The following is a 19505-nucleotide window of genomic DNA, read 5'->3' as shown; positions in this document are numbered from 1 at the left end:
TGCATACTGTACAACAAAAGTTACATTAAAATCACTTGGTGATGTGAATAACAGTTGTTACAATGTAATGTGTGACCGTCCAGCAAGACGGTCATGGGAGTCTGTGTGGAGTTTGCATGTTCTCTCTGGGTTCCTCCTACAGTTCAAAGACATGCATGAGGTTAGGTTACTTGGTGATCCTAAGTGGCAGTAGGTATGACTGGTTGTTGCCTTCACAAAGTATGTACTGTACTATGCAGTATGCAAAACATATGCAGTATGGCATGTACTACTTCATCATAACATCACACTTTAAACTTTGAACCTGTTTCTGTACAGGTTTTCTATAGTTGAAAATAGCTTAGCGTGCCTTAGATCTGAGTTATTTTTAATGGCCTCAAAGCAACCTGTTAATGCAGCAGAGAAATGAAAACCACAGGACTGTTCATAGGCAAGTAACAAAATTAGTTCATATACTACTGTCTAATGAATTGTTTTGCTAAAGCACAATAAACAGCTGATGACCATTATGAAGAAGGTCGTAAACAATGGCAAGAAAATAGTTTTTCAGAAATTTAAAACAGGCCTTTGTAAACATGTTCCCGGGTTTATTCAATTCCATTTTAATTATATAAGGCCAGATCACAACAGTCACCTCAACACATCTAATTATAAGTCTCATTTTGGGTTATACTAAATAAATTACTACGTCCATTTGTTAAACCATGGTCAGTAATAGAATATGCTCATTGTCACCAAAACCTTTTCACTCCAGCCTCAAAGGAATGTCACAGCAATTACTGCGTATGACTATAGCCAGACCCTTTGACACCAAGGGACAACCTTTGGAGCTGAGAAATGAAGCCAGTGTGGAAGTACAAAAAAAATAGTTCTACTGTAATTTTTTTGCACTTCCACTCGTTCACATAGGGTCATGTTCAATTTGGTCAACTTTGCAGAATGAAATATGTTTAGAGTTTGGTACAAAAAAAGGGGGTTTTGGTTTCTGTGAATAGTTTTTAAGATGAATAATGATACTGAAAATGTTAGCAGACACTTTTATTCCAAAAAATAGATTCCCTAATATTTGTTATGTGTGGAGTTGTTTATTTTCTCATTTACATTCTGCTCAAATCAACTGGTTGTTGTGTTTGTTTCATTCAAAACATGTTACAGGGGACGTTGCAGCATGCCTTCTCATGGAAAAACTATGCGTCATTAGCACTAATTAAATGGTTGTAGTGTTTCTCACGTTTTTCATGTGTCTGGAGTCATACATACAAATCAGCAAATAGCTAATATTAGGAGAGAAATCCGTATCCAAATCTGGGATGTGGTGTCTTGCTGAAAGGTGAACTTCAGTCCTTCGTCGTGACTCATTTTTGCTGTAGAGAAGCGACTTCTTACCATGATCCTACCACCACTGCGATTGTAGTAGTCAGAAGATATGTACAGCTTTGTATTTACCAGATATTCTTAATGGGGGTGGGTGTCAGTTTTAAAGTTTTATTTGATTGTGCTTTGCCCGACCCTCTTTGACTTTAAGCGTTACAATAAAATAAGTTGTGTTCAGTGTTTGTTGAGAATATTTATCCCCATAAAAAACACACCCCGAGTTCAAATGTGGTTCAAAACTTCAAAACACACAGAAAAGGGTGCAAAAATATTTATTGCTAATAAACCTGTAGTCAGTTGGTGTATATTTGCTTTATATTTACAATAATAGAGTACAGAGGAATGGGAATGTGAAAGAAAAATCCCAACCACTTAAATAAATACAAAGGGACTGCCACTGAACAAGACTACAAACATAAACCAACTCCAGCAACTCCTATACAGTTGGACCAATGATTGCAGTGAGAGAAAAAAAAAATCTATATAAACTTTCATATATATTTAAATTATAGTCAGTGAATCTTGTCCTGATGCATTCAGCTGTCGCGCACTGATTTTATCTGATTTTTTTCCCCAAGACTGCAGAAACATCTTTGATGTTAATTTCAAAGTAACACAAAGCAGCAACATGGGTGAGCACTTTTTTTCTAATGCAGACAAGCACTTTTGTTCTATAGCTTGTTTACTGAGCAACACTTCCATCTGTGCTGGAATGATAACGGAGAGGAGGAGCGTTAACGTGCAGACTGAACGCCAGACTCATTCCTACGGTTTTGTTATGCAAGTATTACTCGTCATTATGTAGTTGTAGTTTAGCCATTTAACATCACATTTATGCTTTTGGCTAGCAACAGTCTAGAGAGTTAAAACAGTAGCTTACACAGTCATAGTTCTAGTGTATGCATGAAAAATGCTCATTTAAAAACAGTATTTACAGTAAGGAAAAAAAATACAAAAAAGTCACAGTTAACTGAAGTGCATGGAATGCAAACTAAACATGAAATTCAAACTTCATAGCATGTTTTTAATAATAAATGATCTGTGTTTGGTGACCAGTGTGTAGTTGTTACTAAATAAGTCATTACAGAGCTAAAATATAGTGGGCTTCTAAACATGCAGCAAGGTAGGGGGACGTGACGTGTCACTGTCAGAACTCCTTAGTGTCTTTATTTTCAAACAGGTGGAGTCTCTGCTCCGCTGTCAGCCCTTCCTTCAGACTCTGGTGGGATGAAGAGAGAAAAAGCAGACGCTAAATAAGTTTATGATGAACCCAACTCTGGACACGTGTGCTGTTTCTGAGCAAGCAGTGTTTCTCCCAGTGTAAACCTGATGTCACCCAGTGAGTTATCCCTCTCAAATAGAGTGTTAACACACCACACTACAACTGATAGCAAACCCTTCTTTAGCATGTGTGCTATGGAGTCCCAAAACTGATAAAAGGTTGCATAAAATGGGTTTAACTCAACTGTTTTACGTCAACACTTTTCCTTCACCTCGAAGTTTCTCCATTATAACTTATACATATATAAGTTCTTTTAATGTTCAGCTAATTGCACATATTCAAAAGCAGACTCCAAACCTCTTTGTTCTCACTGTTAACTTGCATTTTATTTTGCTCTTTTCACTGTAAATCATATGTTGCTTTTTAAGCTTTTACTTTGTGCACATTGAATTAAAAGTATAACAAAATGTGCAATAAATAAAATGACCATTGTGATTGAAGTTCATATCTTGGCCAACATTTTATATTTGATTTTACATTTACCTTTGTCATGAAGTCACTCAAACTGAAAAAGCATTTTCCAAGCTAGGCAGCTTCACATCAAAGCACTGTGGCAGTTAGCAAGGCTGTGACCTCTTTACTTCCTCCCTTATTCATTCACAACTTCCCTTCATAGAGATCGTGCTGGTTAGTCGCCAACCGCATCTTTGAACTGGGAACTGATGCATTGGTGCATTAATAAAATGTGTTTAACCAACAAGAACAACAAAATATTGAGTCGACTAGATGCAGACACTTCTAGTATTATTTTACTGTGAACATTAAACTATTACTAAGACAAAAACTCTCATGTTAACAAGTCTATTTAAAGATATTCAAGCAAAATTACTTTTTGATTTTATTGAGAAAGTGAAGATGAAGGAAAAGTTTTTCCACGTTGTTCTTGTCATTTTAATCATTCACCTGCCTAACAGTGCTGATTAATTAAGAGTTCAGGTGCATCTTGACTTGTCTGACAAACAGCTTTTTATTAGGTTTGGGACTTCATTGTTTAGCACTGTGTAAGTAACCCCCTCATACAATACAGTTCATGGCTGATAAAGTGAAAGGACCCACATATTAGTAATCAAGCCCAGTGATAAGTCACATACACAGTCACTCTACCAAACCTGACATTCATTCTTCACCACCATGCAAGTGTGGAGTATTTGTGCATACTAATGTGCAGAATCTGATCTTTTGAGTGGCTTGAGAGGTGGAGGACAGGAGGGTGTGCTTATCCACCCATGGGTGCGTCTGGTTTGGTTTACCTAAAGGAGAAGGGGGAGGAAGCTTACACGTCGTCAGCAGCCCTAACTGTCCCAGGGCATGTCTCGACTCACAGACTGAAGACAGAAGGGGGAAAACACACAGGCAAGTGTGTGTAAGACTACTGCGGTGTTTCATTTGCAATACAATGCCTACAATGCAGTTCTGATGGGAGTCACGACATGGATCAGGAAATTGCAGCCGGTTTGCATGCAATGCTGCATGCAACTTAGCAGGTGACCTGTAGGTGGCAGCAAGTCACTGGAAACAACTTCTCAGGCTTTTGAAGGCTGGAGTTAACCACTTTCAATATCTGCTGTTGCTTGAGCAATGATACAATGGGTGATAGAGTTCAATGAGAAAACCTGAATTAACACATCTGATAAAACTCTTTGCATGCCCCTTCACAGGACACTCACCTTTGACCTCATGGTGCGCTCTGAGCGTTTCGCTGCAGCAGCTGCCATCTTGAGGATGTCAGGGTTGCTTTTGGACTTCATGATATCTGGAGGAAAAAAATGTGTCGGTCACAATAAGATAAGAGTCTGGGTGCGAGTCGATTCCAACATGAGGTGTGTTTTGCGGCGCGTTTTCGTACCATAGCCCCCTCGTTCCACCTCCTCCAGCGCCGGCTCCCCGAGCGCCTCATGAGCCAGCTGCAGCTGGTCTCTGAGCCGGCCCAGATCCCGCTCTGCTTTGGCCTTGACAATGCTCAGCTCTGTGTAAATGTCCTTGTACTTATCTGTTGCATATTTCTTATCCTGAAAGCACATTGTTTGGCAGTTCAGAGAAAGGATTTATCTTTAGATCTGTGATGAATTTATGAGGGGGAAAGAAAAAAACTGAAATGTACTCTTTGGGCTGCTTGCAGTTCATCTTTGAGGGAGTTGATTTCCTGCTTCAGGTACTGGACTTCAGACTCCTTCACTCGCAGCATAACCTGGAAAACAAGACGAGGAAAAAATTATGCTAAAAATATGAGCCAAGTCACCTTGAGGGTGGAAACATTTCCTGAGGAGAGGCTATTAAAACCTTACTAGCAGAGACTCGTTTTCATACGTTTCACATCCAGGAACTTATGCGACTTGAACCTTACTTCTAACTCGTAGAGCTCCTTCCCCTGTATTGTGGTATTTGTGTCTCCCACTCCATCCTCAGAGGTCATGGAGCGCATCTTAGTGATTTCTGCTGCCAGTCGGTTGTTCAGCTCCTGAAAACATCCCACAGAAGCAAATCAGAAGACTCAGAATGACAGTGCACTTTCATGCCCACTGGGGCAGTTATAACACAGTTATTTGTGCGCTCAGGTGAGCAGTGTGCGTTTCTGTCGGCACCTGGTTGTGCGCGTTGAGCTCCTGGTTCTCTCTCTGACACTGCCTGAGGGCCTGTCGCTCTGCCTCCAGTGCCTGGGCCAGGTGGGCGTTTTCCAGGCACTTCTGGGAATACTGTTCCGACAACACCTCAATCTCCCGCTGGAAGGAACACAACTCCTCCCTGAAATACAATTCAACACCGTGCTGAGAGGAAAAAAATACTTCAGGAGTGAAAAAAAACCTGAAGGTCAGGCAGTTCTTTAGCATCTGTTAGTTTGGGGTTAATGCTGAGTACTTTTATTTCAGAGCAAATAAACAGCAGCAAACTGTTCCCTGCAATAAAAAAAAAAAAAAAGAGCTTCTCCTTTTATCCGGCATCAGAGTGAAAATAGAGAATGTAAAAAAATCTAAGCCAGTTTAAATGCAGTGTGATTTATAGTCAACACCTGCACTTCCACACATGTTCCTGTGTGAAGCATCACAGGGTGTCAAGCTGCTGAACACAGTGCATGCATGCATGTCCCAACAAGTCAGCAGTGACACCTGCACAGTCAGCAGAAACCTATTAGTACAATTATCTTACACTCAGAGTCGAGCTACACGAACCATTACTTTTTTCAGTCAACTCTTAAATACATGTGGAACATTTGTACAGACAATTTTAACCTTGGGCTCAATTCCAACAGTTTTCTCCTTTTTAAGTCATCTTGCGGATTAATCTGAATTTTTCCTCCTGTCCAGTGGACTACTTAGTCAACAGGAATATTCTTTTATGTATCCATGACGAGCATGATTGTTGGGATTTTCTCTACATTAATGAATTATTAAGGTCTGTGCCTAACAATATAAAATGAACTGAATTTTATTTCTTCTACAAAAAAGCAGTCTAATGCTTTGATAGCTAGCAATAGGTGTTCAGCTCAGCTGAGATTTGAGTTGAGGACAGCTGTGGCCAGAACATAACTCACATAATATTCATCCTATAACCATTTGCATGGAAGGCTGCTTTCCTTCAATGTCAGGGACATAGACTCAAACTGTGCCAGCCAAAATCCACCACTGCATAACAGACTTCCACACTGTACGGAGTAATGGTTCAGTTTTTACCTAAAATTGTCTTTATAAGATATTTTAAGTATACAGCGGTCCCTCGTTTATCGCGGGAGTTAAGTTCTAAAAATAACCCGCGATAAGTGAAATCTGCGAAGTAGCCTACTTTATTTTTTACAGTTATTACAGATGTTTTAAGGCTGTAAAACCCCTCATTACACACTTTGTTCAGACAGGAATGAACATTTTTACACTTTTCTCTCTTGTTTAAACTCTCAAAGTTCAAACCTGCTAGAAAAATAAGACCAGTATTATAGAATGAAACCAAAGGCACCTGCAGGTGACGACGTTTCATCGACATTGTTGTGTTTGTTGGGGAGAAAACTTACAAACACGGTGCAGCACTTCAGAGTCACGCTGGTAGTGATCAAAGATTTATGTAAATTTGACAAGCTGAACGCGTTCTGTACTGTACAGGAGACACGGCACGAGATTGATTGACAGTGGTCTACAGCCAATCAGGACACAGAATACAATGCACTGTATCTTGTCAAACAACTACTTCACAGCATTTTTGACATGTCCCACCAGGCATGATCACTGGTTCAGCCAGCCTGATAGTTTGTCAGCCCTCATCAGCTGAGATGAGAGAGGGGTTACAAACACTTTGGTGCTTATGGGTATGAGAAGAACTCACTCATGCTGTCTGCGGATCTCCTCGATGTCTGCATTCTCCGTATTGCTGTTGGTTTTGCGAGCCTTTTCCAGCTCCTTCTCCAGCTCTGTACGGTGGGCGTTTTTCATTGCTTCAATAGCTGAGATAACAAACAAAAAGTTTCTTTTTAATCAAAACTTACTGTAACGCATTGTAAGCAAGTTATGATGAGCTAAAGATATAGTAGGAAAAAGATACAGTTGGTACGACTTTTTCTATTTACCTGCGATGGTGGCTGCCGTCTCCTCGGCCAGCAGCCTCTCCTTCTCCTCCTTCAGGTTCTCCAGCTCTCTCTGGTGTTTCTTCTGCAGCTCGTCGATCACTTTCTGGTGAGACTCCTCCATTGCAGCGAAACCTCTCTCACAGGTGGCCTGTGGCAAAAAGCGAGCACACTGCAGCTGTGAGTTTACAGGTCACCTGAACGTGGGACCAAAAGGTTCTCCTGATCAGGAGCTGAGCAGGAGGAAAAACCTCCTGGACCTTTATATATAATTATATGTCAGCAAAGATCATCAATTTAGTTATAGCAATTCACTTGCAAGCTTGAGCTTGTCAGCCATGAGCAAGTTGAGCCTGTGTGAGTACAAAAAGGATTAAAAGGAATGACAGGATACACAACGCACGTAAGAAAAGGGCAAAGACAATGAGAGAGATGTAAGAGAAAAAAAAGCTGCCATCTCCTGTCCACAGCACAATATCCGAGCTTCTGGAAATCCGGACTCCAAACAGCACTTGTATCCTACAGCTAACACACAAATCCTAATCTGCCTGGAGGCCAAATCTTTGGTGGAATGTGTGGTTAAGCTGACAATTATATAACTGGGTGTCTCAAACATTACATGTGTCATAGGACATCCCAATCAGCTTGCAAAACTGCCACTTCTGGATGGTGAGAATAAAGTGAGGGAGAATAATAATCCTCAATAAGAAGAGATTTCAATAGTCTTTGCACTTGCCCAACCTAAAACCTTGCCCTACTTCCGTCCTGCATTCGCTGCCACTAATCTGGGTGTTTGGTTGGTGGCTGTGCCCCGATCCAGGTCCTTCGGTTTGCCTGAAGTCAAAGAGACTATATGAGGAGCCAACACAAGTAAAACTCACTGGTGTGCTACAAAGCTGTGTGAATGATGAATTAAAATGTCATCTTCATAATGCAATCTTGCTACTATACTAGTCTGTATTGCTCTATCCAAACATACCTATTGTCATTGGGGCCGAGCAGCTCAGTTTTACTCTTGTCTGACCATATACAATGTTCTCCAGAGGCCATTTGGCTTCCAAATTTATAGCTGCAAATTTGAGTGGCGGTTGAAGGCTTTGATTTTTGAACAGGGGCTTCTTTCTTTGTTAACTCCCTCCTAGTCCGTGGCCACATAAAGCTGGCTTCACTCTGGACAGTGACAGTTAGCGGTTTCCAGCTCATGGCAGACTTGAGCCTTGCTGGTTCCTGGGCTGGTCCTCAACTTTCTGGCCAATTTCGTATCACGTGATGGTGATTCTAGGTGTTACTGGTCAATCCAAAAAATACTGGCAAAGAGAAATTACCAGCTGCAGTCAATCATGATCGCTAATAAATAACTAACAGTAATAAGCCTTGGTGTTGTCAAGTTAAAAGATATATTAGAACCTTTGTGACCACTTCTTAAAGGTTTTAATGAATATATGTTTATATTTGAGCCTTTCAGAGAAAATCCAAAATGAATTTGAAATTGTTCACCCAATTCTTGTTTATAAAGTGAATAAAGATGTATGCTATACAATCATTCCAAAAGAATTCATTATTAATAACAACACTCATATCCACGATGAGTGTAAATAAACTTTTGACCAAAGCCGTATGTCCATTCCCTCTTTTAGACATACAAAATTATAACTAGGTCCCGTTTGCCCTGTTAAAGTTGAATTGTGTTTTTCTGCAACATCTACTGAATTCATGGTGTCACAGATTTCATTATCACAGAACGTACTGTAGCTGTGATCGACAATTACTACCTCAAAACTGAAACTTAGCAGACACAACCCCAAACACTCATTCATGTAAGCATATCAAATTAAACATCCCTGCATTAAGTGCTCAGAAACTGTGTTTAATAAACAGGTATGGCTGATTGTGTTAATGTATTTGTTTGTACCTCTGATAGCAGGATGATTTATGGGGGATGGTTTTATTTACTTTTAGCTCTGGTAGTTTATAAATGGCAATGTGAGGCCTAACATAGGAACAAATAACCATTGGAAGCCTATCCTATCTGGATTCAGGAGTTTTTGGAAGCATACCTTTGCAAATTAGGGTATAATAATGGAATTTGTATTAAACCTTCTCCAATACAAATCCTACTGAAAAACTAGGAGCTGTTGTCCTTTATGTTCAAGAAAATATCAAATAATTTCAGATCAAGATATTTATTCAGTGACGTCTTGTCACTGAGGGCATTTTCCCCATTGCAGAGGTGTGCAGTTTTGGGCAGCTCTTGGAGCCGAATGGGAAACCCGCCCCCAACCCTGTATATGAGGACAAGCCTTTATTATCTTAGGAATGGCATTTAATTTTTCTGCTTGAGAAAATATTGGGTTTCATCACAAGTGCTGCCAATTAGCTGCTGACAAGTTCAAGGAAAAAAAGCTAGTACTCAGTCACAGTATGGAATAAACAGTAGAAACGGCAAAAGGAAAAGAATTAAAGTTAATATTAATCTGAAAACAGAAATGGTCTTTTTAAAATTCTTAACTCTAAAAGACTTCAAGGTGCTGCAAAGGATCAGTTATTTGCTTTGTAACTAAAACTGCCGAGATTAGATCAGTAAGCACACTCAACTACCAATAGAGGAACTCATTTCACAGAACAGTCGGGCACTGACAGATTTCTGAAGCCCAAATTCGAGAGAAGCCATCAGCTTCAAACTCCAAGTCAGAGTTTGAGGCTTCAGTCTTGTATTCATTAAGGTAACTTTGACGAAACATCAACAAAATGGGTTCCTCAATAAACAACTAAAGCAGCATCAGTGATAACATAAACCTGCAGCAGGTTAGTTTTCATGCAACACAAAAGAAAATTGGTTTACGGAACAAAGAGCGAGAGAAGGGAGTAGATGTTGGGGAAGGGAGGGGGATCTGGGAATGCCACAAAGGAAAACAAGGCATCACAGATGGAGGATGGCAAGGACAAGGAGCACTTCCACCTTCAGGTTTTCCAGGTCTTTCTCGTATTTCAGCCGCAGAATGGTTACGTCGCCCTGCTCTTCGCGCCGTCTCATCTCTTCGGTCATGACTGAGACTTGGGTCACCAGCTCTTGGATGCGCTCTTTCAGGGTCAAGGCGTGATCCAAAGGTACGTTGTCATCTGCTTCATTCCTGCCTGCAGTTGCTAGATTCATCATGCTTCGCAGCTCTTCCATTTCCCGGTCAAACCTCTCCAGGAGACGACTCATCTCCCTCTCGTGCTGCTCCTTCAAGTTCTCCATACAGTTCGTCAGCGAGTCAATCTCTTTTACATTCTCTTCTGAACGGAGACGAAGTGTCTCGTTGGCTTTTGCTATTTCCTGCCTCAACTTATCAACTTCCTGCTCGTAGCCATCTTTGACTTCTCGTAGCTCTTTCCTGTGCTCGGCTATCATATCATGAAGCTCAATGGTTTTATCGACTGAATCAATGGATTCTCCTTCAATCTGAATCAGAGTTTGAGACCCTGGGGCAGCTTTCAAATACGCCTCAGATAGTTGACTTTGAAGATCTGCCAATTTGGACTGAAGCCCACTGGCAACTTCTCTTAATTTTGGACAATTTGGACAATTTACGCCAGGCATCTTTACTTCTTCCTCTTTTTTCTTTAGCCCTTTCTCATACTGGACATTGAGCCTAATAATCAAGTAAGATATGTATGCTTCTTTGAGAGATTCACGCAGATGTTCGGAAGATTGTGTTTGTTGGCCAAAGCTTGCTAATGCCAAAGAATGGAGTTTGTCATCTTTATCAAGCTTCAAACTGGAGGCAATCTGCTTAAATCTCTGCGACTTTTCCTCCAGAATTTCTTTTAACTGTTTAAGAATCAGAGCATTTGTTTCATTATCAAGCCAGCTATACATCGATCCCAAATCTGTCACTCTGTCACTTCCAACGTCTGCCTGCGAACAAATCCTCCTAATCAAGAGCATTAAGCTCTTCTCTGCCATCATCTGTTCTTCTACCCCTCTGTCACGGCTCTGTCCGTCTTCCTTTGATTTTGCTACAGTGGTGCCCAACAGTTGGCTCCAGAACTCTCCCTTTAACACGAATGACGCATCTTTTCCACTCGGGTAAAATGTCTCTTCCTCTGAAGAGGAAAATAAAGTGCTTTTTAATTCACCAAGCATACTCTCAACATCAACATCTACCTGTTCTAACATTTCCACAACCTGATTCATCGATGCAGACCTCATCTCAAACTCTTGTACTACTTTCATTAAAAGTCCTTTATCATCCACATGCTTCTCTTCTGCCTCAACAGATTCAGCATCCTTTTCATCTGTACTCATGCTCATTACCAACTTCTCTCTTAGCACCCTTATTTCATTTTCTGCTTCTTCTAGCTTCTCTCTGCTGACCTTCTCAATTTTCTGATTTAGTTCAACTAGTTGACTGTTCCTAGTTTCTAGTTCCATACAGCGCTGCTCTGTAGTCTGAAGGCTTGACTTGGTCTCAAATAACTTTGCTTCTGAGGCTTCAAGCAGCTCTTGGAGTTGCTCTTTCTCTGGGTTTAATTCGTCATCTTCATAATCTCCCTGGAAGCCCAGACCTTTCAGTGTGGCCTCTCTTAACTGTAGCTTCTTTTCAGTGTCTTTAAGGATGCTGCCAAGCTCCTCCAATGTAACGAGCGCTTCATGGAGCCTCAAGGACTTCTCATTCAACTCCCTCTCGTAATACTCCCTGTCTATGGCATTGGCTTGGTTTTCAGCCAGTTCAGCTTTTAGTCTTTTCAGCTCCTCCAAGACAAGGTGATGCTGTTTGCCACCTTGCTGGCTGATGAGTTCAGCTTTCAGTCTGTCTATCTCTCTGTCAGCCTCAGTCAGTTGATTTATTATCTCCTGACATCGCTGTTTCAATGCTCCATTTTCACTAGTTAAAAGTTCAATCCTCTGAGACAGCATTCCAATAGTTTCATCACTCGACTCTGAGTAGTTCTCAGTTTTGGACAGAAGACTGTAGGAGCCCTTTGGGCTTTCAAAACTTTGCTTGTGAACTTTCCCCACCATGTCCTCCATGGTTAGAAGACGAGCTTCATATTTGCGGATGCTCTCTCCAGCTCTAGCTAAACTCTTTTTTATGGTTTCATTTTCTAACTCCTGCTGGTGCTTCCAGGTCTCCAGCAGCTTCTGAAGTTGATGCTTCTCTGCTGTGTCTTGATTACAGCTATGTAATTTCAACACTTTCGCCAGCTCCTTTAGAGTCAGAGGATTGTCATGCGTTAAGTCCTCTAGTTCTTGAATAGCCTCTGTGGTGTCCTGGATTAAAAAGCTAACTGGTTTTTGGACAAGTTCAGGGGGAGGGCCTTCCAGGATGGATGTTTTGTGGGATTCAGAAAAGTAAGGGTCCTTGATGGGAAGGTGAGAAAGCGAGAGGCCAAGCTGTGCCTGCATATTGCGCTTTTTCAGCTCTTGCAGCTTCAGGAGCTCTTTGGTCTCCTGGTACTTCTTTGTTAAACTCTGCGCTTGAGAACTAACCAGTTCGGGCCTCTTCATCTGGGGCGTCACATCAGCCTCCAGACCCAAAGGTTGCTCCAGCTTGGAAAAGGGGACCAGACAGTTGGTTAACACACAGCAGGGGAGACACAAAGCTTGCTTATAATTTCCAGCGCTAACTACTAATTATTTCTCTTTAAATTATTATTATTAAATTAAAAAGTGACATTACATTAAGCATTCCCACATAACAATACCAAATTATGCAAATGAACAGATTCAAAACAAATCCAAAAATTTCTTTTGGTTTAAAGGTGTAAATTAAAAGCAACTGAAAGATTTAAATAGCTGGGGTTAGTTAATACCAATAGCATGCACATTTAATGGTTAAAGGTTACTTTAAGTGGTAAGTAATGCAATATTAGTTTCAGCTGAGTGGTTTATTCAAGGATAGAAAGGCATACCAGGTCCTACAAACACACATTTCACAGGTTTCACGTCCAAGTCTGAGAGGAGATAATGAAATGCATTATGCAGCTCAAATCTAATGCTTCAAACACCCTCCCAACTTTCTCAAAATAATTCACTGTCTAGAGTAAGAGCACTATACTTGAAATCTGCCAAAAACAAAATTATATATAATTTACATATATATGTATTTAAAACATCATTCAGCCTCACTCTGTAAGAACCCATCCATACATCAAAACACAGGCAAAGAAATCGACATCATACATTTATGTCAGTACACTTCTACATATAAAATTTGTTAAAAGAATAACAAATGGATGTCTTTATAGCAGTTAATAGAAGAATCTGATGTCCATGCAAATGAGTAGAATACAGGCCAAGAGGTTATTATTCCATGTCAAGACAAACATTTCAACAAGTGAAGCAATCGTGCCAGAGACTATGCAGCAAAATGTCACTCTAAACTCAAAGACAAAATTCTCTTCATGAATTCGGCAACAAACAACTGAAAAATGAATCAAAAAGAAAACAAGTTCTACTCAAGTTTCGCTTTTTCCATTTTCTATTGCTATAAATTGAATGATGAAGTCGAAATGCAAAAGAGAAAATTACAAGGAGAAAAAAAAAATGCCATCATTTCACTTCCGCTTTTCTAATTTTGATTTCATGTTCATCTTTTTGTATTGATTCTATGAGAAAAAACTCAAATACGGTAAATGTTTAAACACACTTCAACATTATTCTTATATTTGTGTCTGTTTATCACTTTTCACATGTAATTAACACTTACAGTGAAATAACACCTCTCCAGAAACTGCAAAACTACAGTCCTTTGGTCCAAAATCAAGAAAATTACTCAAATAACTCCTTGCATGAGTCCTGATAAAGTAAAAACCTACAACACAAAGCGAGCAGATTAACTAGTATAAGCCAATTTAGTAATGAAATCTTATCGTTTTCCACATGCAATGAAGTCATGCAAAGGCGTTTATCTGTAGCCACGTTGTAGCTTCGTCAGTTTGGTTGCGATTTTCTCTCGATAAAATACAACATGCAGAAAATGTTACGAAATGAAGTAGAAACCACTGCTCAGTTAAGAATGTACTGATCGAGTTTACAACAGGACTTCCCATAAGAGCAGAATAAAGGGACAACTCACCGGAGAGATGTAACCAGATCGGTCATCCTGCTCTCTCTCCAGAGCCATTCTCAGCTGGATCTCCAGCTCCTGTTTGTGCTTATTTGAGTCCAGGAGCTGCTTGTGACAGCTCTTCAACTGTGCCTTCAGGTCCTCAATCTGTAAAAACGGCAGGAAGAATATTAGAATATAAAATATATAATGTAGTGTGTGTATATATATATATATATATCCATCCATCCATCTTCTGCTTATCCAATTCAGGGTCACAGGGGGGCTGGAGCCAATCCCAGCTGCCATAGAGTGAGAGGCAATTTTGAATCACCAATTATCATAACCTCACTAACTGCAGCAAACGCCCAGTTATTGGTGCTGTGGGAGAAGGCAGAGTACCCAGAGAGGAGGGAGGAGACCATGCCACCCCCCACAGAAAGGCCCTGACCATATGGTTATTTGAATAGGAGACTTAAAGACAACCTGAATAAATGCAAACACGCATTTTTACAATGATGACTTCATTTATTAAAGAAAAAGCTACGCAAATTTACTTGGCCCTATGTAGGAAAAGTGAATTCCCCCTAAACCTAATAACTGGTTGTGCTACCTGGGGCACCAAAAACTGCAACCAAGCATTTGCAAAAACTGCAATCAGTCTTTCACATCACTGGGGAAGAAATTTTGCCCACTCTCCTTCTTGTTTGAGGTCTTGCAAAAGCATCTCAATAGGATTTCAGTCTTTTTTGTTTTTGTTTTTAGAGCCCCACACCATCACACTACCACCACCGTGTTTGACTGTTGGTAAGATGCTGGCTTCATTGGATTCATCTTTCACTTGTTAAGCAAATACCTAAACTGTTACACTACAGAGTTATTATTCATGACTATGTTATACTGTATGCAGCAATCAATTCAATGGCAAGTTTAAATTTACTGAAGCTCTTAAACCGATTAAAACTAACCAAATAAAATCTAAAATGCATTTTCCCCCTGAAGCTTAAATACAGGCTTAGCTCTGTACTTGCTGACTGGATTCTTCACTTTGTATATTTGAATTTCACTCAAAACAACAGCAACAATCTAAATCAAACAAGGAAACATACCCCTTGCTTATAACTCTCCAGTAGCTGCTCCAGCTCTACAGTCTCTCTAGGTTGCACTGTGGTGGGCAGCGGCACCCTCCTTTCCTCCCGCATGGGCGTCTTCTCTACCTGTCGCCAGTGTTCTTCGATCACCTCCTCCACCATCTGCTGCCTCTCCAGAGATACGGGACCTAGCGAACCCAGAGGTTCGTCTCCCCTCTCATCGTCGGTCCTCCCTCCTTCTTTAACCGATGCAGGGTCTGAGCTTGTCACGTTCTCGTACCTCTTCCGTCTCTCCTCTCTTCTCCGACTGCGCTCGAGCTCCCCCATGTCTGCCTGGAGACTCTCGGCTTCCTGCGCCCGCTGTTGAGCCAGAGCCTGGGCTATGGGCCTGAACTCTGCCCAGTCAAATGTCTTAGAGCGGCCTTCTCGCCTGCGCTCGCGAGCTCGGCTCTTAATGACTCCAGAAGTGGCTTCTTTGTCTACAGATGAGGCCTCAGAAGAAGGAGAGTCCTGAGTGACATCTGGTCTGACGAGACCCTCTAAAGGAGAGAATGAGCCATGATCCTCGGTCGAGCTAAACGGCGAAAGAAAGCAAAGTAAGTTTCTGCTTTCCTGTTCTTTTTTCATCTCTAAACTTTGAAATCTATCTTTTAATGTATTAATATACATGAATATTACACGAAAGCATTGAGTTTCTTGATAACTGAGAAGCATGTTATAACTGTGACTTGTACCCACCTTGCCACATCAGGGGCAGTGGAGGGTCTGACATTCTTCATGACTGCCTGGATCCAGTTCCTACGTATGCCTGCTGTCATGGCAGACAGAGTGTGCACTCCTTCCTGCGTCTAAACATCAAAAAGCACAGTGAAGAACACACAGAGTGATGAGAAAGAGCGATATAGAGAAGAGATGTAGCAGCCAAAAAAATCCTGAATAGAAATCTCTCTTTATCGTAGCAGATTCATTAGCGCTTCTCTAGTAGCAAACCTGGAAAAGTAAGAAAACCCAAATAATCCCGCATCACTACAAATACAGTGATTTCTGTTTTTGTGCCTACAAACACAGCTGCAGCACGTTCATAGATGTCCAATGAACAACAGCAGTTCAGACTAAGTTATACACTTTCATTGTTTCGTTTTTACGTGCGCTGCTGCCATCGTTGATTGTTAAGTCAGAGTTGATGGAGCTGCCCCAACTTTCCAAGTTGGAAGCCTGACTTGAGGGGGCGTTCCAGTTAAAAAAAAAATTCCAACCAGGAAGTTGGAAATTCTGACTTAAAGTTGAACGCACCACGTGGAGACATCAGCTCATGGAGCTGTGTGGTTGCGTATAAGGAGTACTAGCAAAAGTGCCTGCAGCACTTTCCAAAGCCTTCATTCAGTATTTAGTGGCGACTCAAGGAAAATTAATATAAAACAGAGAGATGTTAGTAATGTGCGTGTGAGACAATATTCAGGGAAAGTTTCTTGCAGATTGGAGGGTACATACACACTCTCTTACATTCTGAGTCACCAAGCAGTTTTTAAATTGGATCGGTGATTTTATGACTGCATTTATAGAATAAAGCAAACAGACAGCCTCACATTACTGTTCACACATAAGGGCTTAAGATGACCACTTGGTGGCCACTTTTTTTCAATGCCTTTGAAATAAAATAAAATGCATGAAATGAAAATGTTCTTCTTGTTTAAACTAAATACTGAGTGACAAAAAACACCCAGATGATGAGACAATATGACATTTTACTGTGGATATCGAGTGGAAAATCTGGCATTTACCCCAGAAGACGAGCAAAATTACATGTTAAGTATTGCTAATGGTTAAGTGCAACAAAATCTAGAATCAAACACACGAACTGTTACAATGTCATCACACTGAAAGATTTTTCCTTGAGCAGAAAGGTTTGAGACAAAACAAGCAAAGCCTCTTACATGAATCTGAAAGCCATAGTTTCGCTGAGCCTGGTATTCAGTTACATTGTAGCAGGTGGACAGGTCAATCTCACCATCCAGGTCAGAGGCCTGAGTTACACAGAAACAAAGACGCATTTTAAAGGTAGAAGGAAATAAAAACACAAGGTGTGAAAGAGAACAAATAAGCCCACCTCCTCTGCAATTGAATCCTTGTAGTATCTCAGGCTGTGATCAGTCAGCACAAACCAGTACTTCTTCCACTTGAGAAAAAAATTTACAGTTTAAAAACAGAGCTGTGTAATACAGCAAGGTAGCATAGCAAGTCACATATCGAGTGTCCACACAGTCCTATGTGTCAGTGTAGAGTTTGTCTCTTTATATATCTTATAAACAGTATTTTAAAGCTTCCTAGCACCACCCTCGTCTTTCAAGTCCATTGAAGATGGAACATCAAAGTGTGGCCACAGGTGTGTAAAGGCCATCGAACGCTACAGACAGACAGTGACTCAGGTTTTTGAACTCTTGATTTTTTTGAAGACTCCAGCAATCATTTTCATTTAGCTTTCAATGGTTAATACCATTTTCAGTTTCCTCTTTACGTTTCTCCTAATTAGCTAATAAAAATGGTACCTGGCCTTGCTCGTCAAGTTTCACCATCCAGCCTTTCTTGAAGTTCAGCAAGTCCGGCTAAAAAATACAGAAATAAATCGATAAAGAGAGGATACAGATTCTAAGAAAACGTCACAAAGCAACATGTTTTTCATTCATTGTTCTTTATTAATGTGTTGCAGCAGCAAACTACCACCACCCATCTTCATTTTAAAAGAAAGCATCAATAAGGACTTCAACTTTTCTCACAAACAGCGCCTAAATAAAACGAGAGGTAATGCAGTGGCAGTGTGTCAAATTCAAGTTCAATACCTCACTGCTAGCATTCAAAAATCAGCAGCAGCTAAAACACATGCTCACTCAGTCGGCTGCAGGGAGAAGTTGACCCTGCCAGCGGATCAGACAAGGATGAGGATGTAAATGTGGACCGCTGACTGGGGCCAACTTCTGCCACATGTGTTGCAGGGCTGTGCTGCCCACAGAACCCAAGTGCTCAGCCTGACACACACACACACACAGACACGCACACGTGAACAGTGACCACAGGAAGCAGTAGGAAGTTGTGACGGGCTCATACACACTCAGACATAGTCTCTTTTTTCCATCTTAGATCTAGCAGAATGAATTCACGCAGCATAACAAACTGCACACAGAGAGAGCAGGATGAGAAGAATAACCTGGAGAGCAGGGGGAGAGCAGGGGGCTGCGCCGCGCCCTGCAGCACGGGGGTTACAGCACCCTTGCACCACCACAACAAGGCCAAAGGAACATTAGGAAAGAAATCACACATTGATAAAGTTTGTCAGAGGTCACAGTTGGTTTGTATCAGATATTCCATTTAAAGTCAATCTTATTTCCATCAGACTATGGCTGATGATCAATATAAAGTCAACAGAACTTGTTCCAACCTTATTTTACCAGAAAAAGGCCGATGATAATGGATTTAGCGCTACGTCGTGAGCAGCAGCACATGTGCTAATGTTGGGCCTGCTGTAGTTTTACAAACCAACACATTAGGAGCATGAGTGAAATAAACAACAACATGACAAAACCAAATGCTAACGCTCCCATCAAAGCAGCCCTCGGCTCAAAAGATGACAGTGTTGAAAAAAAGGTAAGTGGAATTCAGTAATGTGGAGAGATTTTACATATTTAAAGTCAGAAGAAGGATCTGAAACAGTGCTGTCCTTGCACAGTTGCCCGTTTACCTGCACAATAAACTGCAAGGACAGTTACTTTCTCCTGTAAAATGCTGCAGAAGGTTTTACAGGAGAAAGGTTGGATCTGAACAGCTGACTGAAGTCAGAGAAAGTTGATTCTGTTCATCTGAACGTACCATTATCTACTGGAGAAACATTTCACCACTCATCCAAGTGACTTCTTCAGTCTTCTGAAGAAACTTTATAGAAATTGTGATTTTAATCATAGACAGAAAGCAAAAAATTATTACATATTATGTTATATATTGATAGAATGAAAAAATATAAATAAAAAATCCGAACTGTGTATTAGACTGAGCCATACAGAAGAGGATTAGAGCCATTGGAAGAGGAGGGGGGGAGACCAAAATACAAATTGAGGACTTCTTTTGGACTTTTTTGAAATCTGACAATAATCTCAGAATTGTGGTTAAAAAAATAATAATAAAAAAAT

The 19505-nt window shown here is 40.7% G+C and overlaps 1 protein-coding gene across 6 annotated transcripts in view; it reads right to left on the bottom strand.

Moving 5' to 3' along the window:
• Nucleotides 1-1638: 1638 nt before the first annotated feature.
• Nucleotides 1639-19505, bottom strand: part of mpripb (myosin phosphatase Rho interacting protein b) — a 45475-nt gene continuing 27608 nt past the window's right edge. The window contains exons 10-25 of one of the 6 annotated variants that reach the window (XM_085361192.1): nucleotides 17874-17930; nucleotides 17435-17503; nucleotides 17262-17351; nucleotides 16066-16175; nucleotides 15346-15901; nucleotides 14267-14404; nucleotides 10162-12738; nucleotides 7206-7353; nucleotides 6965-7082; nucleotides 5239-5398; nucleotides 5001-5114; nucleotides 4758-4844; nucleotides 4503-4665; nucleotides 4324-4409; nucleotides 3907-3981; nucleotides 2532-2593 (exon numbers count right to left, since the gene is read on the bottom strand). In XM_085361192.1, coding sequence (XP_085217318.1) covers nucleotides 3949-3981; nucleotides 4324-4409; nucleotides 4503-4665; nucleotides 4758-4844; nucleotides 5001-5114; nucleotides 5239-5398; nucleotides 6965-7082; nucleotides 7206-7353; nucleotides 10162-12738; nucleotides 14267-14404; nucleotides 15346-15901; nucleotides 16066-16175; nucleotides 17262-17351; nucleotides 17435-17503; nucleotides 17874-17930 — 4506 coding nt within the window. In that variant the 3' untranslated portion in view covers nucleotides 2532-2593; nucleotides 3907-3948. Of the gene's footprint in view, nucleotides 2594-3534; nucleotides 3982-4145; nucleotides 4410-4502; nucleotides 4666-4757; nucleotides 4845-5000; nucleotides 5115-5238; nucleotides 5399-6964; nucleotides 7083-7205; nucleotides 7354-10161; nucleotides 12739-14266; nucleotides 14405-15345; nucleotides 15902-16065; nucleotides 16176-17261; nucleotides 17352-17434; nucleotides 17504-17873; nucleotides 17931-19505 lie in introns of those variants that run through there. The other 5 variants (XM_085361190.1, XM_085361193.1, XM_085361191.1 and 2 more) reach the window with 5 other exon arrangements.

The sequence above is a fragment of the Diplotaxodon limnothrissa genome, linkage group LG8 (assembly GCF_057381915.1).
Source record: "Diplotaxodon limnothrissa isolate DT_005_m linkage group LG8, D_limnothrissa_male_GT1.1, whole genome shotgun sequence".
Lineage (NCBI taxonomy): Eukaryota > Metazoa > Chordata > Actinopteri > Cichliformes > Cichlidae > Diplotaxodon > Diplotaxodon limnothrissa.
This window is presented reverse-complemented; position numbering and strand designations above follow the sequence as displayed.